The following is a 22,218-nucleotide window of genomic DNA, read 5'->3' as shown; positions in this document are numbered from 1 at the left end:
TAAAAATTCCCATTCTCTTCTCTTGCTCTCAGTTTAGTCTCTGGATTTTCCTCAGTCCAGGTAATGAAAACCGTGAAGACCGTTTTGCTTTCAGATGTTTAGTGCATACTTTCAGAGGCGTTGTTTCTACTGGGACCCTTTTAGGGGAAAAAACAAAACCACAATCCTCTTGGTCAGTTCAGGCTTCTATAATGTAACTTCCTAACATATTTTGTACTTCACATCAGAGATCCTTGTTTGTAGACCACTTTATAGCATTCTTCATTCATGAACCAGATTTTCTTCCCCCGTGAAGTAAATATTATGGTGTTGTCCATGTTTTAGAAAAGTTTTTGTAACATTGCCTATCACTGTGTCTGTGAGTACAGAGGCAGAAACTGAGGCGCAGGGAGGTTAAGTGACTTGTCTGAGTTTACTGAGTGGGTCACTTGCTGTGCTAGGAATAAAACCCAGGAATTCTAACCCCAAATTTCTCCATCTAACGACTGTAACACATTGTATTAAAGGAAGATGTGCTTTACACCATCCTTGCACTTTGAATAGCTTGTTGTGAGAGACTGGAATGCCACAGAACAACTGAAAACCAAGTGAATGGTGGTGTCAGTTGTTGGCTGCATGTGTGTTCTCTCTGTGTGCTGCACAGGCTCTGACAAGATAGCTCACACAGCAGACTTTAATTGAACTGCCCAAGAAGATCACAGACTCTGTTCAGTGGTGATGGAGCGTGGCCAGGTTTATTGCCAACAAAGCACAGTATTGGTTTCCTATATGTGCTACAGGTAAACTTAATACATGTTTGCTCATGATAGTGGACCAGCAGCTGGACAAAGGTTTAAGGTGAAGCATTCCAGCATTTATAGACTGAAACAAACCATCTGGGATAAACAACTTACATATCACCTTACATATTTTATGACGTTTATTACTCCCTCCACCCCCCCCCTTGTACCTTTCTCCTGATGTTTCAGACAAAACATCACTTCTGTCAAACCATCTTATCGTGTGTAGGTTGGGGTGTTCTTGTCCTAGCCTGCTGGAATGTATTTACATAAACAGTGTATTGTAGCAATGCTAGCAATACTGGCGTCGAGTTCATGTACCGAACAGTGAACTTGCAGGCAAGCATCTGCTTTTGAGAGAGCCTGACTTTTGCTCAAAGCATAACTTTTGCTGACTTTGATTCAGGCCTTGTGGCAGGCCTCTGCTTCAGTCTCTCTTTCTACTACAGATAGATGGGATTTTAAAAATACCCACTAGGAATGCAGCATAATGTAGCCTTGGCTTCTAAAGAAGCTAAGCTTTTTACATGTCACTAGGTTGACAGGGGATTCAGGTTGACAAGGTCTGTCAGGTTGGTCTGTTTTTGGCCCCTCCCACTCTCAGGATCCCAGACTTGTATGTGCTGTATGATGCACCTTGGGAACAAGTCTTAAGATCATCGCATTCTGAGACTTTGATACGGTAACACAATGCACTGCCGTAAAGTCTTCAGATTTATCTATTATCCCAAACTCTTAAAAGGAGAATTTTCATTGGCATGCAGTGTTGATATTCTATTGTCTCTCTGTGGTACAACAAGAGTTTTGCCTGTCTCATCTGAATCATGCACTTAAATTTACATTTTTTCCTTCATCTTTGGAGGGGGGAGGAGAGAGAGTGCTTTTTTCAGCTCCCTTGTTAGAAGGAGACAATTTGGACATCCTCAGACTTAGTCTATGCCCCATGCTGTGCATCTATGGCAATTGCCTCTGGCAGTGGAGGCAGTAGAATGTATGCTTATCTGAAGACTGAATGATGTTGGAGGATTGAACAGAATGGAACTGTAGCCCAGAGTCAGAGTACTGGTTGAAATAAGCCTGAGACCTGATAATGAAATCTGAGAGCTGTTCAGGGCAGTAGGAAGGAAATCCACCTCAAATATTACGGTGGTGGGTGGCACATCCCAAATACGGATAACTACTAGTTCTCTCATTCTTGGGTAGTCTTAAAATGATGGGGGGGAACTTCTCGTCTTTCAGTGCTGATGTTGCTTCTTCTGAAGTGTAAAATTTTCTGTATATTCTGGGTTTACATGAGCATGAATTACACCTGTTTTTTACACTTAAACTTTCTAGATGTCTGTCTGAATGCAAAAATATACATTGAAATCTTATAGATTTCAATGTACTTTGTCCAAACCGAGAACAAGTTAATGAAAACAGCATGAGAAAAATCAATAAACTCAGAACTGTTTCCACATGGCGCACAATAAAGGAATGAATATATACACCAAAAAAGCAAATAATATCTCTCTACAAGTCACATTGGCAGTGGGAACAATCATTCTTCATTTCTGTACTTCTTTGCTTTTTGTAATATCAAACTGATGCATTTATGTTAATATTTTTTTAGTTTAGTACTTAGAGCAGTTACTGAAATCATGGCTGAGAGTGCCTGGTTCTGATTGGCTTTCTGCCTCTTAAGCAAGTATAGCATTGATCACAGGAGCTCTCCTTTTCTCCTATTAGCCAACTGAACTGTTTATAATTACAGAAAAATATGCTTTGGTTATGTGGCAGTTCTGATAACCTTCTGGATTCTGCAAAGAACTACTTTCTTGCTAATGTTTTGTGCCATAGAAAATGGCTGCAGGTAGGCTACAAACTAGGGTACTGACCCCACAACTGCCTTCAAGCTGGTGCACAGAGCTACCTAGAGCAGGGGTTCTCAAATGTCATTGCACCGTGACCCCTTTCTGATAACAAAAATTACTATGTGCCCAGGAGCGGGGACTGAATCCCGAGCCCCACTGAACTGGGTGAAGGGGCCAAAGCCTGAGCCCCACAGGCAGGGTTGGGGGGGGCCAAAGCCGAAGCCCAAGGGCTTCAGCCCCAGGCAGGGGGCCTGTAACCTGAGCCTTGCCATCCAGGGCTGAAGTCCTCTGACTTCGGCTCCGAGCGGTGGGGCTTGGGTTTCGGCCCTGGACCCCAGCAAGTCTAAGCCAGCTCTGGCAACACCATTAAAACAGGATCACTTTGGGGTCACGACCCACAGTTTGAGAATCATCAAAGAGAGACAGTTGCAGGATCAGAGCCTAGCAGACTTTCTTCAGCCTTGGAAAGTGGGATTCAAATATCAACAGATGTAAATGTTTCTGAATTGTCTTTATTCTAGGAGTCAAAGTTTAAAGAAACTGGAGTCATCACTCCTGAAGAGGTGAGTTTTGAGAACTCCTAAAATGTACTTAAGGAAGCTATTAAAATAGTAATAATTTGTGGTAAAAGTTGCCATAACATTATAATCGATCTTAAATTGGCTCTTGCAACTGCTAACTTGGTGAAAATTTGAGGATGTGATTACTACTACTATGTGCAAGGTATTTCTGCTGTTGGAGTCTGTCAGCAACAGAATTCCTCTTGGAATGGTGTTTGGGCGTAAGCCCTAGGCATCCTAATATAGGCTGAGGGAGAACCCACCCTTCTCTGAACACTGTTTAGGTGGTTTGGTTTTCCTGGGTCGTCAGCTCCATTCTGCATTGCAGTCGGAGAAGGAAAGAGTTCTTTGGATCGAAAACTTCCCCTCCCTTAAACAATCCAGGGACCACCCGAGCTTGCTGAAAGCAGCCCTTGCTTTCCACCATATGTTTTGTTCCCCTGCTGCTGAGTATGTGGTGGGGTCACAACATATTGTTGGCCACCTGCCATGCACAAGCATTTCTCTGTACTCCTCTATATGCTGCCCCTAGTTTAGCCATGTTTCCAGTAAGTGCTTGCAGTAGCAGCTTATAAAGGAGTCTGTTGTAAAAGGAAACAAGGATTACAAATTCCTGGCCTGTTTCTTCTCTGTATCGAATGCAATGGTGTTTTTTGGTTTTCTTCCTCTTCCCATTCTTATGTAAAGGGCTAGTGTTTGGAAGTTGTTGTCTCTGAAACTGTCTACGCAGAGACTACAAAAGAGTAAAATGGAGCAGGGAGGATGAAGGAGAGAGGTATGGTAAAAACAAATGCAGAGAGAAGGAAGGAAACAGAATCAGACAAAAATGAAGATAGTGGTGGCAAGACAGACAAATAACATAGGAAGATAAATGAGGCAGAAATATCCCAATATTGGCATCTGAAACGTCTCTACTGAGCTACACTATGTGCCAGAGGAGATCATTTTTGCTAGCCCACTGGAGTACTATAGAATGAACCAATTTGTTTAGTGCTAAACAATCTTTTGAGGTAGTTGTGTTTATTTTATTCTAACTTCATGGCGACCACCCAAAAAAAATTCTAGATAACTGAACCACTGACACTTTGCCCTATCAGCTGTGGGGGAAAAGCTGAACAGGGATGTCTAATTAGAAGGGGTTTCCCTTATGGGTCAGCTGGCTATATGCACTATGGAGGGAATCTTTGCTGTTTGCAGCATCAGATATAAATCCATGCCAGAGTGCAGGTGGATCAAAAAGAATCAATGAGAGACCTGCTTTAACAGGGTGTCTCTTCTATGGAAACAGACCATAGTAAAGCAGATGGTCAGAGGCGTAAAGTAGTGAATCATTGCACCAAGGTTAGCTGCCTTGACAAATCCATTCAAGTGTTTTAAACATGTATAGGATTATAAAGAATGCAGCGGTTTTCTACAGTATACACAATGTTCTCACGTATGAGTGAATGGCTTTATAGATCTTCCCTGATTTTTTTTAACTGTTTTCCCCATTGCGGTAAAACTTTACTTTTAATAGAGGTCAGTCTTCAGACACTTTCCTAGAAAGAGGAAATTACTATTCCAAGGACTAAATCTATTGTCCATACTAAACAGATGTGAGGTTTTCTGTTAGGCTGACTTGCATTGTTTTTGGAGCACATGGAGAGAAAATGGTTAGCCAATCTATATACTATAGCCTGTGAAGCCTTCTGCAATGGCTTTTGGTCAGCTGAGTAGCATGTTACTGTGAAGTAGTATTTGAAAATGGGAAAGCAGCTGGAACAACAGATGTGTAAGTCATTTGCAAAACTAATAACATTGTAAAGAACAAGCAAAACAAACTCACTATGGCTTTAAAACTTCAGCTGTTCCTTCCCATTATGAACAAAATAAAGGGACAAACAAATGATTGGATCAGACTGCATTAATATTCACTCTTAAATGCAGTTGTTTTTTAAAATATACTAGAAACATAATTAAGAAATGTCTTTACCTCCGTTACTATTTAAAAGGAAGTTTTTAAAATCTAATTCTTCAGGACAGGGACCTATTTTCATGTTTTCATTGCACCTAGCACACTTTGATATCCATTCATGATTGGCATCTCTGGGCACTGCCATGCCCTTAATACTTGTATCCACTTACTCGCTTTTTGCATTTCTCTCAACTTTAACAGTGAATAAGTGATGTCAGTTTCACTTTGTTTGTTCATGTTGCAGTGTGTGGTTTTGAACACTGCAGGGAAATGTTTTTAAGAACTTCTACTGTAGTTAAAATTTGAGAATGGGGAAATACTTCCATTTGGGTTTGTTTTTTTTTAAGAAGAAAAGCTTTCACACAAATTAAGTAGAATTTGGCTTGACATTTGCCTGTACTGCTAACTATAACAAGCATTCATTTAATAAAGCAGTCTTGTCAAATCCTGATATAGGAGAGAGTAAACTTGCCCCATGGACAAATAAAACTAGCTTTTTTTTTCACTGCTGTCTTCATGGTGGAGTGACCAAGTATATTTTATCTAGCCTGGTAAATGTTCATAAACCTTTTTAGGTTTGCCATAAGGTATAGAGAAAACTCTTGGAAGTTCTGTCCATCTTTGCAGTTATGACTCTCTTTACTGCATGGTTCCTTGAGATGAAAGAAATCAGTCAGTGTCTGTCTACCCCAGTTGGAGGAAACAGATGCTTTTTCTTTCACTGCATCTCTAAAGCATGAAGTGCTATGAAGATTACACTGAACACTTACAAAAATGTGATCTCTGTACAACTGAAATGTTGATATTGCTCAAGTTTGTAAGAGTTTCCTTATACTGCATACATCAGCATTTCACTTTTTTTCTTTGTGCCCCAAACAGTTTGTGGCAGCTGGAGACCATTTAGTTCACCACTGTCCTACTTGGCAATGGTAAGTAAAAGAGAATGAAGCACAAAGAGCTAGAGGTGTGGAAAGCTAGAGGAACAGCATGACAAAAAACTTGTTACATTTTTGCATCTAATGCAAATGTATATCCCAATTTAATGTAGATAAGAACTAAATCTAGACATAAACTCTGGCAGTAGAACCCATGCCATTGATATCTTTGTCATGATCCAAATTACACTCACTTTTGTGGGGGAGGCTTTTGTATTAGCCACCATTTGTAGCTGCAGTCAGGATGGTTTCTCTGAGGCAGTAGAGAAAACCGACCACTCTGGTATGAATACTTTCAATTTCTAATGGTAATAGCAGGCTCATTCTCCCTTGGGCCGTTCTTGGCTCCATGGATTATGGGGAATCTGAAGTCTTGAGATCATGTTCTGTCATGGTGGCAGAGAGTCACTGAACTTACTAACTACAAGGAGCTACTTACAAAGTCATTGCCTTGATGTAACCTACATATTAAAAACAATAGCTTACACTACTTAAATTTAATCATGGGTACATATCCAGCTGAGTTATAGATTAGAAAATGCTGGTCTGTCTCTGAATATACATGCCATAATCGCTCTGAGAAGGCTTTTTTTACCTCTCTGGAATGCAGGGAGAATGTACAAAAAATGTATTCAGTACATTTTAACAGGGTCTTGCATCATAAAAATAAATCATGAAATGGTTAGTGGTTAGAACAGAACATTTAGTGTCTAGATTATTATTGTTCAAGCCAAAAACTAATGCACGTGGGCAATATACAATTAGTAGACTTAGATTTGTCAGCATGTCAAGAGTCAAAATAGGTTGTGAGGTGATTCTGCTGAAAGCTTGTAAATATACTTCTTCCCAGCCCCTTCCTGCTCACACTTGGGATCACCTCATTGGTCAGTTTGGTATGTTTCAAATTGCAAAGAGGTAGGTAGTTTTTACAGTATATCTCAAGTTCTGCTACTACATGTGTGGTAGTTACTAATCTCAAACAGAAGCAGGAGGGTGGTATTTTTGTCTTCTGGCCACACAGTCTGAAAATAGAAGTGTTCTTGTCTACAAAACAAGTTTTTCACTTTTTTGTGGTGTGCTTTTTTCAAGGGCTTCAGGAGAAGAATTAAAGGTCAAGGCTTATCTGCCAACAGACAAACAGTTTTTGGTAACTAAAAATGGTAAGAATGGCTCTTAGTAGAGTTGAATGCAGTACAGCTCTTGTGAATGACTTAGGGAAAAATTGTAGGCCTATTGGAACATGCTTGTGCACCCAAATTTTACCCTCTACATAAAATTGACAATGGAAACTAACCTTCCCTTGTATCTTCTGCATTTTAATTTTGTAGTGACACAAGCAGCAGATTATCTGAACTTGAGTATCCAGAATCTGTCATCACTGAGCATGAATAATGATAAATACATGCTTGGGGTCAGCATTGCAGCTTGCATTGTGAAAGTGAAAACTTCAAGTGCAGAAACACTTACTAAATAGCCCTCCTTCTCTTTGCTTGCTTGCTTCCTCTAATTCTCTGCCTCCTCTCCCCCCCGCCTTCCACATACAGTGGTTTGCAAGCATGCAGTTTTAACTTAAAATTCTTCTTCCTTCACCCTCCCGAATACTGGATTTCCTGGTTCTTCCTGGCTTACTAAAGGTATTCCAAAATGTTTTACATGGTAACACTTATACTTTTAATCTCATGCAAACTGTGTAACTCAGATTATCAGACTAGTGAAACTGCAGAATGCTGCTGTGAAAAAGTTCAACTGATGGTCACAAAATTAAAGCATTGTATAATGGTAGTGCTGACTGCCCCACTGGCTATAAAAGAGGAAAACTTGTACCTGTGCCACAACTATGGGGGAAGCTTTCTTTTCACAAAAGAAATACTGTCTTTTGTGTCAAACTTCGCTTATAGCAGAAATGCCAATGTAGCCCCCTCAGTTCTGGCTTGCAAAAACTATGTAATTGAAGGCCCGAGAGAAGGAATTATGGCCTCATAAGATGGCATTCCACGCTTCGACTTGACTTGCCCATTTTGGAGACTTGAAATCCTCAGTGGGCCAGTGGAATGCCTTATGGTCTGCAGAGGACATAATTGAATTATTTACGCCCCAGTGCTGGCTACAGTTGCAACAAACTTGCTGTGCAGGCGGTAGCAATGACTGCATGGCTAACTGATGTACTTGAAATTTTTGTGGGGTCTTCTGGTGTTCTTTCTCTCCTGGTCACTCTTCAGAAGAAGAAAATCCAAGATTCCACGTTTTTTGCTCTGTCATCTGGGTCCACAGTATAATGATAACCTCTGACTTAAGTTAAACACTTGCAGAAAAGATGCCACAGAGCACCCTACTAACCAGTTTCCAGGGAAATGTCAAAATGAAAACTAGAGGACCCTGCCCCCATGCCCTATTTTTTGTAGAAGGTCTACAGTCCGCTTGTGAAGTGTAGCCCTTGTGTACTAATTCTCTTCTCCAGGGCTAGCTTTGAGTGTTGCAGACATCTTTCTGTTTATATTAATGAAAATGTCAGTTTTGCCTTTAAATCAGATAAGTACTATTACACAAACTTTTACTGTGCCACTGTGAGATCTTCTGTGTAGTCACTCTATGCCAACAGGAGAGAGCTCTCCTGTCGGCATAATTAAACCACCCCCAACGAGTGGTGGTAGGTATGTTGGTGGGAGATGGTCTCCTGGTGACACAGCGCTGTCCACACCGGTGCTTTTTTGGTGCAACTTATGTTGGTTGGGGTATGTGAGTGTGTCTCCCCCCCCCCCCCCCCCGGCTGACACAAGGTTTGCCAATAAAAATGCTAGTGTAGACACAGCCTCATTTTAGAAAGCACGACTTGAACATTTGCATATGTATATGATCCACAGTAAACTAACCTTGTTAAATAACCATGTTACTGTTAACAGCAGTTTCTCAGGTGACAAACTGATCTGTCACTTACATGACTGATGAATTTTAAGTGGAAGTCTGACCAGCAGATAACCAGTAAAAGTTGCATGTTCAAATTCAGCCAAGATCTGCACTGACTAAAAGCTGTTCAGTGACATGCCTGAAACAAATGGATAGGTAGTTCCCAGATACCACCAAATAGTTGGCAGTCTCAGAAAATCTGGAGACTCAAACTCCCTTCTGACCCTCACAGGTCAGGGTTGAAGCACAATGACAGGAAGCAGAAAAATGTAAGATGCTTGTGTGACCACTGCCTGGAATGTACCAGTTCTTTAACTGGAGTCCAAGTATCGTCTTGCTTTCCCCTGCACTAAATTCATGTGAATAATTAAGGTTGGATATCCTAAAATATTAATCTAAATGTACTGAAGTTGTATAATGTAAAGATATTTTGTCTAAATTTGTATCTTTAACCTATTAAAAAAACAAAACAAAAACCCCCTAACCTTGTACCACAGAGAGCAAATAGGGGCTGGGGGAAGCTTATTCACTGCAGAATGCTTTGCAGCATGAATTTCTCAGCTCTGTCTAGTATCTGATTGCAATTATCCTATTACTTGTAAGAGTTTGCTGATCTTTACAGTGCCATGCTACAAGCGGTGTAAACAGATGGAGTATTCAGATGAACTGGAAGCAATTATAGAAGAAGATGATGGTGATGGGGGATGGGTAGACACATTTCACAATGCAGGTATTGATACTCTTGTTTTTAACTTTCCACTGCTAACTAATATTAAAGACCTTGACACTTAATTTTAATTTTGAAATGTCTATTAACTCTCATGTGATGTGTCTGAATAGCTAGTTTGAGACCTGAGTTACATTCCCAGTTAAATACCTATTTACTATGCCACATCCTTACTGTGTGTGTGTGACATTAGTAAGTTGCTTAACCTTTCTGTCTGTGAAATGAGATAATACCTCAGAAGTGTGGATGCTTAAAGCTTTAAGTCCTTTGAGAAGCACAATAGAGATTTATATTACTGTATTTGGTAAGGTAAATATCCAACATGCAGGGGACCAAACTTGTAACTAAAGAGATACTGAGAGAAATAAAAGCACCATTCTCTTCACCTTTATATGAAGAAGAATAATGGCATCCTGACCTCCCTTGTCAGTGAGTATAAGTATGAGATGTGCAACAGTTAAATCTAGCTCAGTTAAGCAGTGATGCAACTGATATTACCCCACCTTAGATGAGCCTTTGATCTCTAGTCCCAACAGCTGAGTGTTTCTACTAGAAGGTACCTGTCTCCTTGATATCTAAGGGCTCTCAGATAAATTGGGATGATAAAAGGAAACTGTAGTTAAATACAAAAAATTGAGTGTGAAGGGTTCATTGTCTTGTAGACAGGCAGTCTACAGAGATTAGTACTTTACATAAATCTGAAAGCTTTAGTCAGAGACAGACTTCTCTGTTAAGTGGATGCCTTTGTCACCGTGAGAGGAAAACTAAAAATAACTGTTCACCTGGTTCTACTGTGTAGTCAATCTAACTCCAAAGTGCCTAGCAAAATCTCTTCCATAGTATATTCCTTTCAGCTTTTCTTTTGAGAGTAGATGATTGTTTTAACACAGCCTGAGAAGGCTGACCTTTAAATTCCAGGATGAAGGTGTTTCTCCTCGTTTCTATGTATCAAAGCATTTTCACCCCTTAAGTGATGCAACATCTCTCAGTATCTCTGTAGCCTCACAAATATCTAAGGGCTTGTCTGCACTGGCACTTTACAGCACTGCAACTTTCTCACTCAAGGGTGTGGAAACACACACCCCTGAGCGCTGCAAGCTTCAGCACTATAAAGTGCCAGTGTTGACAGTGCACCAGCGCTCGGAGCTGTGCTCCCAACGCTGGTAGCTATTCCCCGTGTGGAGGTGGGTATTTTTTTTATAGCGCTGGGAGCTGCGATTACACAGCCACTTTAAAGCGTTGCTGCAGCAGCACTTTAATGTTGCTAGTGAAGACATGCCCTAAGAAAAACAACTCCTTAGTGTGACTGGAATACCCCAGGAGATGTTAATTTCTTTATCTGTTTTTGCTGATGTTTTAACTCTTATTTTTGTCACTAGAAATTTCTGTGTTTTTTGTTTGGTTACTCCCAGTGATTTTTGGGAGGTTCACTGATATGGTGAACCAGATCTGTTTTTTAAAAAAAAAACAAAAAAAAAAACCACACATATATCTGACAGTGCTAGGATATTATAGAGCTAAGAGTACCTTCAGTGCTGGCAGGAGAAACAATATGTAGGAATGACTACACCAGCCAGTTGAAATGATTGTTCCCAAACAGTGTTCTTTCGCTGATGTGTTGTGTTGCTAGTATGTTGGCTGTGTCTTTCCTGAGTGGTAAGGTATAGTATCTATTCATGGGTATTCTCCTAAGATAATGCATTGTATCTTTGAGGAAGTCATCTGAGATCCTCTTCAGTTGGTTAACTGGACCTGAAATTGTATTGAAACAGAGTGATGTAATATTACAAGACAGTGGAGAAGAACAGCAGTAAACAAGAAGGAATAGAAAGATAAGTGGGATGGGTTGAAGAGAAGTGGCAATGCATTGGGTGTTCCTTTTTCTGAATGACAGAGGCTACAGCTATACTACAGTTCAAGTCAGCATAAGTTATGTTGCTCAGGGGTGTGAATTAGCCAGCCCCCTGAGTGACATAAATGCCGATGTGGACAGCACTAAACTAAGTCAGCATATGTTGGCAGGAGAGCATCTCTCCGCCAACATAGCTACCACCACTTGCAGGGCTGGTGTAATTAAGCCGATGGGAGAGCTCTTGAGAGTAGCTGCTCTAAGGTGACAGGAAAGTGTTTACAGGGTGCAAAGCTCTCTAGTGTAAATTAATTTTTAAATATAAGCTCCTTGGAACAGGGACATGTCAGTATTTATTTGAATTATTTTATACACTTATGGCACTATAGAAATAACATTTGGCTAAGAAGGAAGCATGTTCAACCAGTCAAGGCTACTACGTGGACAGGATGCTTTGAATGTACAGTAGTTCTTGCCACATACTCAAATTACTATTCTTGGAGTGCACCTTGCTTTCATGTGCTTGAGGTTACTATGAGTAAGGTAGTGTTCATGAGTAGTGCAGTGTGACTCTTACTCTATCTAGATCTTTTGCAGTGGTAAGGGCTATCTGTCATCAGTTAAATTATTGCCCCCAACTCATTACTTATACAGGAATCTTAAGGAGTTTCTGCACCAAAACTCTCCTCATAAGTCCTGCACTGTGTGATTAGTCTGTACCAGCCTATATAAGCCTGCTTGGGGGAGGGATAGTCTTTGTCCAGCACTGAATAACTTGTGTCCTTCCAGTTTCTAAAGTTATTTTATAAAAGTATAATTGAAAGGATCACATACTCCTTTCTTAGCCATTTGTACCATCCTGGCAACAAAGACACAGGCTCTTCTAATTTTGACTGTTTTCAGTGTTGATGTTCAATCAACAGGTATTGCAAGCGGGACAGAAGCAGTTAAGGAGATCACACTGGAGAGCAAGGTATTTGTTAGCTTGTGAATATTGACTTATTGTACTAGAAGGTTAAAGTACAATAGATGTCTGATAGTGTCCCTAAACAGCCATGTGAACTAATTCTGTAGATGAAAGACCAGTACAGAGGCCAGGAAATATGTGAAGGTGAGGTGAGCTATGAATTGAATTAGTAACACATTATAATATCAATGTAAGCGTATATCCACTCCCACTATCATGGAATGAGACACTGTTCATCTGGAGTATTTCTGTTCAACATACACATTTACTAATATTCCACATAAACCTATAAACGAGAAACTGATTTCACTCAACTTTGAGGTGAGCATGTGCAGAGCTATTAGAATGCTGACAAATTGTTAGATTTTAATAAAAAGTCCTATTATATGGTAAAATGGGGCTTAATCAACAAGTTTTATATAGTTTTTAAATCCTGGTGCCTTAACGTAGTCTAGGGAAGGTACATCTTGATTTGGATAAGTCATATGTCCTGCCAGACTTCTATCTCCAGTTGCTGAGGCACTAATGTAGCTAAATTCATTCTTTTTTAGTGCATTTTTATTAACTGCCACCATACTTCTCAAATCATCATAGGGCTGAGATGAAATCTGGAAAACTTCAGCCTCAGAGGAAGCTGAGAGCAGTTGGAAGAGGCACTGAAGATAGCATGAACCTTTCCATTCCCAACAATAACATGTATATGTTTAAAAAGCATTATTGGGTGAAAGGCATCTGTAGAAATGCCTCTTTAAAAGGAACCTGACTAAAATTGAGCTGTGCCTCTGAGTTGCAATTGGAAGGCTTCTTTGAATCTAAAAGCAGTATAAATCTGGTGTGTGAAGTGGGGGGGGGAGGAAGAATTGGTAAGGACTGCAACAGATCACTTTAATTCAGTGGTCCCTCATGGTGCTTACAGACCTATTGTAGCTGACCAACAACATTGTCTTGAACGACAATATTTTTACTATGTTTATAGGGCCCAAGGCAAATGCATGCTTTTCAAGCAGAAATAAAAGAAGCATTTGACATGCTTGTCACCTATTCTTTCAGAATGTAAAGTATCTGCACTGTACATATTGCATTGTGTAACTGGCTCCACACATGCGTTGTGTGGCAAGGGTTTTGCCTTCATCAGATAAGTTCAAAAAAAGCTGCTTTTTGCAGGATACTTGGTTTGATGGACTAATGGCCCAATCCAACATGGCAAATCTTTGCATTCCTGTGTAATATTCTTAGAACAGGATTTGCTTTTATGTAGTGTGTTCCGTACACAGGTACTGTATCCCAAAGCAGTTCACAGCTTAGATACTTAGTGCAAACATGCCATCCCATTATACACTTAGCAAGCTTGTGTAGAACCTTCAATGTTAGAACCTGTTTTATATGGAAAGGGAGGAATATTGGCCATTGACACCCAGAATATCTCTTTTCCAATCTTGGATCTCTAACTTGTCAGACTATGGATCAAAGTCTCAAACAAGCTGAGAATCTTGCATGGCTTTAAAACAAGTGTGGAATTATTGGACAACTGGCTTTTGCTATGGTACTGACAGGCTTTAAACCAGGTACTTAGTTTTAAGTATAACTGTACTTGATTCCTTTAAATTGACTTACCCAATGTACCAGCTCCGTATGTCTTCAAGTCACACTTCTCTTTGCTGACAGTTAGTTGTATAGTCTGTGTGGTGCCGCTGAGCAAACTGGATTCTATTCTGCCTTTGGAAACAGCAGGCTCGTTAGTTATGCTCTCACAGCAGAGCCTCTATCTTGGTGGTGATATAGGAGTAGATGTATTTTCAGAGCAGAATTTACAACATGGATAGTTACAGAAGTCATCCTCTGACTTTGAGCCTGAACAAAGTTGATCTGGAAACAAGAGAATACAGAATCTCATAACTTTCAGTGGATTTTTAATGTACCAAAAACCTTTAAATGCCTGAGAATGAAATAAATGTGTTAGTCTCTAAGGTGCCACAAGTACTCCTGTTCTTTTTACCTACTAATGTGAATATCCGTTTTCTTATTTATGTTGACTGGCTTCATAGGAATAAATGGAAAATACTCGTTTGTAAATAGATTTTCCAAGGCAGATGAATTGCATATCGCATCTCTTGAACCCAAGTATTTTTAAAGCATTGTTCTCACTTGCTTTCAATTTAACTTAAAAGGACAGTATAAAACTACCAGGACATCCAGCCTCTTGTGAAGATGATGAGGAAGATGAAGGGGAAGCAGCTGACATGGAAGGTATTTCCCTTTAAGTTGGATAGGATGCACTTTATTTCAGCCATATAACCAGGCAGCACTCTCTAGGAAAGCATTACAGCTTGTTTCCATGTAATGCCTATTAACAGGTCCATGTTGGACCTGATTCTCCTTTCACATTGGGTTTACACCACAACTCCACTGGAATGCATAAGTGTCAGTGACTGGAAAATTAGGCTAGTAGGCAGCGGAATAGACAGGTCTCGCATGGCAACTCAGTGTGACTGTTTAGTGCACAAACGTCAGTTTCTGAAACCCACCCAGTGAAAAATCCTGACTTCCTAGAGGCTTCCATAATTAGTGTCTAGCGAGCCACATGGTAGACAATGTCAGATTTACAGTATTGGAGAGTCTTGGTGCAGTTTAATGGTACTGGAAAATTAGGAAGTCTACTTGGATAAAACATGTATATTAGATGCTTGCTGATTTTAAGGAAGCACTCTTGGTTGCACATTTTTAAGCTTCCAGTGACTAATTACAAGCTTGGCATGAACTTGTAGACATTCTTTCTTTCCTTTCAGAATATGAAGAGAGTGGGCTGTTGGAGACAGATGACGTGAGTGAACTGTTCTCTACCTCCTTCACAGCATTAACACCCTTTCTACCTTGTGCTTGAACTGGTAACACTGTCAAATGGCTAATGTGGCTTTTTTTTAATGCATTTACTACAACTTTTAAAAGCACCAATTTTTGTTATAAATGAATATTGTACTCTGATCAATATGTCAGTTACCATGGTCTTCAGATGCCTTTTTATGTTTGGGGCAAAGGTGAATAGAGGCATACTGTTACTTAAATATTTGTCTTACTGTTATTGACTATTCTTTTATCTTAAATCTGGATCCTCAGGCAACTCTTGATACAAGAAAAATAGCAGAAGCTAGCAAAGCTAAAGCTGATATCGGAGGGGAAGATACCATCCTGCAGACCAGAACTTATGACCTCTACATCACTTATGACAAATACTACCAAACTCCCAGACTGTGGTTATTTGGATATGATGAGGTATAGCAGTATTTTTTTTTCCCCAGTGTTAAGACTCATCAGTTAAGGTAGCGAGGTCAATTTGTTGCTACTTGATTAAATATATATTTATTAAGGGAAGAAATTAGATCAGTGTAGAGCCAGGACTTCAGCCAAGATTTACTGGGCCTGTGAGAATAAGTAAAAGCAAGCTCCCCACACCTTGAATGGCCCTGTAATTGGATCTTGGTAACCAGTTGTGAATGGTGCACATGAAAGAAAAGATTCTAGTTCTCTGAGCGGTTAGTTTTCCAAGGGTAACAAGAATGAAAATCAGTAGATGTCAGTAAAGCAAGAAGGTGTGAGAACCAAGTGTACACAGGCAGCAGGACCGTTGAGTAAGGAAGCATTTTTCTTCCACTTAAGACTATGGAATCTTGTAAGTTTGATGGCTTAGGGATATAAGCCTCAGTCTAGAAATATCTAGATTCCCTGGAACCACAGGTTCAGCTCCCAGTGAACTATAAACAAAGTAATGTGCAGTATTTTATCTGCTCTGTGTGGATCCTATGGATCCTGCAGCATTTTTCATAAGAATAGAGGTTTGCCCTGTCATTAGGATCCCCTTTCTCACCTGTTGTCCCTATGATTGCTTGCCACTTCTGATTTCAGTGCTATGTTTAGTTTATAAAGTACTCTGGAGTCCTTTAAGCAGAGATAGCGTATATACCTATAAAATGCTACTTTAGTGCTATCCTACTTCCTGAGTAGGAGGAAAAGATTGTGAGACACTTTTCCTGCTACACATTTCTTTTCTGCTGCACTTTTCTTTTCAGCAACGGCAGCCTTTAACGGTAGACTACATGTATGAAGATATTAGTCAAGATCATGTCAAAAAAACAGTAACAATTGAAAATCATCCTCATCTTCCTCCACCGCCTATGTGTTCAGTTCATCCATGCAGGTATCTTCAGTCTTTCAATGTTTCTTTATTAAGCCCAGCTTATGGATATGTGTGTGAAAAGGTCATTCTGTCTAATTAAAATTGCCTTTTGTCCATCCCTTGGTGATCTATCAATCATAAATTTCCATTTCCTGCACACTTGTCCACAGCTGTCTGTCTGCATGAGCTGTTCCCTTTTGCAGAGGGAAGAAAAGTCAGCAATTGTTTGAGCAGCCATCCCAGTACTCAGTGCTAAATGTGCATTAAGAGAATTGGTTTGGTTTTTCCTTTGTGCCTGTTCTGTAGTTGCATCCAAAACTGTATTCTCCATGAATCTCCTCTACTAGAAAGTCTAGAATCAGGCTACTCTAGTTTTGATCTCTTGCTGCAAAAAAAATTTTTTTATTCTACTCTAGCATGATCTTTTGGGAAGGTAAATTGTTTACCAAAAACCTACTGTATTTTGAAAGCTACTACAGGTTGTTTTTGTGTATCCAGTAAAAAGTCAGTCACACAATTGCACTGTCACATCAACTCCAGAAGGTGGCAGACAACTACGCTTAAACTGTTACATGTAAAGAAACTAAATTTTTGCCTGTATTCATGCTGTGGTGCTGCCTCAGAACCCAGTGCTGTTGGTTCTTTTGGGTTACAATGATCTGCTATTAAGTCTCCCAATTTTCTAACTACCGGCTGTTGAACTACTTGGACAGGTTGTCGGCTGTCTACCCAGCAGGATCATACTTTCAATTAAGGTCCTGCCTTTTATTGAATTGTATGGTTGTCCGTTAAGGTACAAGTTCAAGTGACTTCCTGAAAGTGTCCAATTTAATCACTCATCTTTGAATAGACTCTTTTTTTGTGTAGATTTGGTGCAAGCACATCTTTTCTCCTCATCCCTCCCCCCCCCCCCCCCCTTTGGACCTACTTGGTTGAGCCTCCCCATTATTGAAACTAAAGATCCATATAACTCTCAGATTAGGACACATGAATGTGAAGTAGGGGAAGCAGAGGTACATGGCAGGCTGACTGAGAGGCGGAACGCATAGGGCTAACTTGGAAGTGAAAAAAGAAGGGGGGGAAAAGAGGCATGAAACTGCAAAAGGGAAGAAGAGGCATGTGAAGCTAATTAGAGGTTTCTGCAGAAGCCCGCTTTGGCAAGAAAGAAATAGCTGGGAATTTGCCATTTGTGGTAGCAGTAATAGTGCCCTGGAGGAAGCCCACAAAATGGAAGTGGCCAGAAGAAGCCTCTGTTTAGGGGTAGCAGCAGCAGGGATGAGAGGTCTTGGGGAAGTGGTGTGTTGGGGACAGCATAAGCATCTAGGAGAGGAGGGCAATTGCTTAACAGCTGAACAAGGTGGAGCACCATTTCTGGTCTTGGAAAACAAGCACTGAGTGGTGGGATCGCATCGTTGTGCAGTTATGGGATAAGAAACAATGGCTGTAGAATTTTCAAATTCAGAAGGCCACTTTTCAGGAACTTTGTGAAGAGCTTTACCCAGCCCTGAAAGACAGCAACACTAAAATGAGACCTGCTCTGTGGAAGCTTACAATGCCAAATGGCTACCAGTCAGTAGGGAATCAATTTGGAGTTGGTAAATCCACTGTGGGAGCTGTTGTGATGCAAGTGTGCAGGGCCATTTAATCAACTTCTGCCCTGGACTCAGACCCCTGAGAGGTACCCACACTGTGTTTGGGAGTAGTGGTGGGGTTGCCACAGAGAATTGCACGCAGCTCATTGTAGAAGTGGCATGTCAGAGGTGCAGAACCAGAATGACTATTAGCCTCCCTTGTCTTCTGGTACACCTGTCGAAGTTGTGCTGCGTGTTCCTGGTTTAGTCCTTCTCCCCAACTCCCTGCACAATCTTCTCATAGATGTCTAAATTTCTACGACTGGATCAGAGCTGTGCCTGCACAGACTCTTCTTCCCGCAGATCATTAAGATCCACCACCTCCTGTGTACTCCAGGCTATAGCCTGTTTTGGGCATTGAGTCCCCATGATCTGCTGAGATGGCGAGCTCTCCATGCTGATCAAACAGGAAATGCTTCCTGTGTACCTGGCCACTGTGCAGCAGATTTGAAAATGATTACCAGAGCGGTCACAGCGAAGCATTGTGGGACACCTCCTGAAAGCCAGTTGAGTTGACTTATACAACGCTGCGTCTACACTGCCTTTGTCAACCCATCAATGTCAAATTAAGTGCTATGCGTCTTGCACGGTTGGAGTAATTAAGTCGACGTAAGAGGCAGCCAGGTTGACGGAAGGGACCTGGCAGGGTAGATGCATACATTATTAGGTCGACATAAGGTGGCTTCCGTCAGCCTAAGTTTGTGGACCAGTGGTTTTTGTTTTGTTTTTTTTGTTTTCTGGAGACCTAGTTGAAGAAAATTGTTGATGTCTGCAACCCAACGGAGCTAGGGGTTTGGGGTGTGGGAGGGGCTCAGGGCTGGGGCAGAGATTTGGGGTTTGGGGGTGAGGGCTGCAGGGTGGAGCTGGGAATGAGGGGTTCAGGGTGTGGAGGGGGGCTCTAGGCTGGGGCAGGGGGTTGGGGTGTGCGAGGGGGTGCAGGCTCTGGGCTGGGGATGAGGGGTTTGGGATGCAGGTGGGGCTTGGCAGGTTTGCTGCCTGTCCTGGCACTGCGAGCCACGCTGCTCCCTGGAAGCAGCCAGCAGCAGGTCCGGTTCCTAGGTGGAGGCGCACAAGTGGCTCTGCATGGCTCTTGCCTGCAGGCACGCTCATGTACACCCACACACACACCAGTTCCCATTAGCTGGGAGTGCAGAGCCGGTGCTTGGGGCAGGGCAGCACATGGAGCCCTGTGCCCCCCCGCCCAGGAGCTGGACCTGCTGCTGGCCACTTCCAGGGCGCAGTGTGGCATCAGAACAGGTAGGGACTAGCCTGCCTTATCCGGGCAGCACCGCTGTCGGGACTTTTAACAGCCTGGTTGGCAGTGCTGACTGGAGCCGCTGCAACCCAGTGCCGTACGTTCCGCAACCCAGGACTGGGTCGCGACCCACAGTTTGAAAACTACTGGTGTACACCAGGCCTGGGAGGGAGGAGGAAGTTGGAGCAAACAACCAATGCTTCTGCAGCTGCTCTGCCAGCTTCAGTCTCTGGCTGGCTCTTCCTCGCAGTGTGTCCCCAGACCCACACAGGTGAGGTAAGGAGGGACACTGCAGGAGCCCTAGTCCCCCACCCTGCCGCCGGGGGTGAGGGTGTCTCCTCTGCAGTTTTTGCAACTAGGGGATACAGGGAGGGGAGAGTTGGCACTGACAGGACTGACTCTTACCCCTTTGCCACTAAGTACAGCACTACCTGCTTAAATTGCTTCTGTAGCTGCTATGCTGGCTTGTCACTATCCCTTCCTGTGGTTCTTGCCTTGTGCCTCGCTAATTACAGGTGGCTTTCATTGCACTGAATTGCTGTGCTCGTTAAATTGATTGATAGATCTTTTTGTCTGAAATTTGAATAACTTCTCTGTAGAAAATAAACACTTTCACCTTGCTGGAGCCGTCATGAAACTGCAAAAACTGGCATAGCCATGAAGTCAGTGTCATTTCTTCACCCTGTTGTAGATGAGAAGTTATTGATGCTTACCAACCTGTGTGTGTGTCTTGGTTGCATCTGACCCTAAATATAGGGTCTCATTCCAAGATTAAATTGGAGTGCAACAACCCTATATCCAAGACCCAGAATCGGTTTAAAATAGACATGGCTACTGTTCTGAGACATACAGTTTGAGTTTTTGTCTAGCCTGGTTTTAGAGTTGCTGAGAGGGTCATGGGCACTGAAGTCAAACTGTAAAAGTCATCCATGTGGACACTTACGTTAACAAAGGGGGTCTATCCCATGGGGCTTCTGTCTTCTCACACATGTGGTCCCACGCTATGGTAGTGATTAGGGTGCGGATTGCACACTTCAAGGTGTAACGTTACCTTTACTCTTATTGGGTCCACAGGCCCTATGTTGTTGGGCTGCCCTCTGACATTAGAGGTCAAACCAAATTGGTCAGTTATAGAGAAGGTACTATACAAGCTGAGGTCCACTGGCTATTGATACTGTAGTAAGATGCTCTAACCATTGACTGTCAAGTGTCTGCTAAATTGACCTCTCTATGTATACAACTTTCACAGGTCATCTTCATACTCTGATGACTGCAGTTGAGTAAGGCCTGGTCTACAATTTAAAAAAAATTAGGTTGCTTTAACTAAGTCCTCGTGTTGATAGCAGTAGGAACTGATCTACGCTACACAAGTTGACCTAAGCTGCCTTACCCCGACCTAATTTTGTCTGAACGCACTACGGCAGGGGTGGGCAAACTTTTTGGCCTGAGGGCCACATCAGGGTTGCGGAACTTTATGGAGGGCTGGGTAGGGAAGGCTGTGCCTCCCCAACCAGCCTGGACCCTGCCCTCTATCTGCCCCCTCACACTTCCAACCCCCCTCCCACCCCGCTCCTTGTCTCCCTGACCGTCCCCTCCCAGGATCCCTCCTCCCCCCCACCCCCCCGAAATTCTGCCCCATCCACCTGCCCCCTGACAGGCCCCCTGGGACTCCCACACCTATCCAACCACCCCCCTGTCCCCTGACTGCCCCTAACCCCTCCCCCAGGACCGCACCTCCTATCCAACCCCCCCATCCCCTAACATAGATCAACTTAAGGCTGCAGTATAGACATGCTCTAGGTTGACGGAAAAATTCTTCCATTGACCTAGCTACCACCTCTCAACTCCCTTCCGTCAGCGTAGATAATGTCTACACTGAAGCGCTACGGCAGCTTAACTGCAGTGGTGCAGCTGTAGCATTTAGTGTAGATATGGCTTAAATGTAAAGGGAGGTGATCAGAGTATTGGGGAGAAATCATGGGGGTGATTGTATTAAGACTTTTTTCATGTCTTATGCTGTGCCTATGATAGAAATTAAAAATTGTCATCTCTTCCTTTGTATCACTTGAAGTCCCAACCAGAAGTTCCACCTGGGGCATGGACAGTGTATTGAATCTAGCATGTCTGCTCAGTTGCTCAGTTTCTTGCTGAGAGGTGTTTGGGCTTCCTGCACCTACCAGCATGAGTCTGCTGGCAAACCACATAAATTCTTCTCTAGCTGAATTTCTCTCACTCAACAGGGTTCTAGAGATGGTGGGTGTGGGGGGGAGGTTGGGATAATCTCTCGTGGGATCTGAATGCATCCGATGAAGTGAGCTGTAGCTCACAAAAGCTTATGCTCAAATAAATTTGTTCATCTCTAAGGTATCACAAGTACTCCTCTTCTTTTTGTGAATACAGACTAACACGGCTGCTACTCTGAAATCTCTCATGGGAGAATACTATCAGTAGATACTGTCACACATCTTTCGCCCTCCACACCCTTCCCCAGCAGAGCAAAGTGTCAGCACTCAAGCCTGTGCTCAAGAAGCAGTTTTTTGATGCTGATAGTCTCTCCAGTTGCTACTCTTCCTGTTGTGGGGGATGGTTGTGTTGAAGAGGGAAAGCTGAGATTGTAGTGAGACTGCTCCAAT

At 42.2% G+C, this 22,218-nt stretch overlaps 1 protein-coding gene across 1 annotated transcript in view; it reads left to right on the top strand.

The window, feature by feature from the left end:
* ATG3 (autophagy related 3) overlaps positions 1–22,218 on the top strand; it is a 31,566-nt gene that overhangs the window by 1,229 nt on the left and 8,119 nt on the right. Inside the window, exons 2-10 of the mRNA XM_073308301.1 lie at positions 3,154–3,195; positions 6,026–6,075; positions 7,171–7,241; positions 9,608–9,715; positions 12,485–12,534; positions 14,697–14,775; positions 15,315–15,349; positions 15,643–15,798; positions 16,593–16,720. Coding sequence (XP_073164402.1) covers positions 3,154–3,195; positions 6,026–6,075; positions 7,171–7,241; positions 9,608–9,715; positions 12,485–12,534; positions 14,697–14,775; positions 15,315–15,349; positions 15,643–15,798; positions 16,593–16,720 — 719 coding nt within the window. The remainder of the gene's footprint in view (positions 1–3,153; positions 3,196–6,025; positions 6,076–7,170; positions 7,242–9,607; positions 9,716–12,484; positions 12,535–14,696; positions 14,776–15,314; positions 15,350–15,642; positions 15,799–16,592; positions 16,721–22,218) is intronic.

Source organism: Lepidochelys kempii, chromosome 1 (genome assembly GCF_965140265.1).
Source record: "Lepidochelys kempii isolate rLepKem1 chromosome 1, rLepKem1.hap2, whole genome shotgun sequence".
Classification (NCBI taxonomy): Eukaryota; Metazoa; Chordata; order Testudines; family Cheloniidae; genus Lepidochelys; species Lepidochelys kempii.
This window is presented reverse-complemented; position numbering and strand designations above follow the sequence as displayed.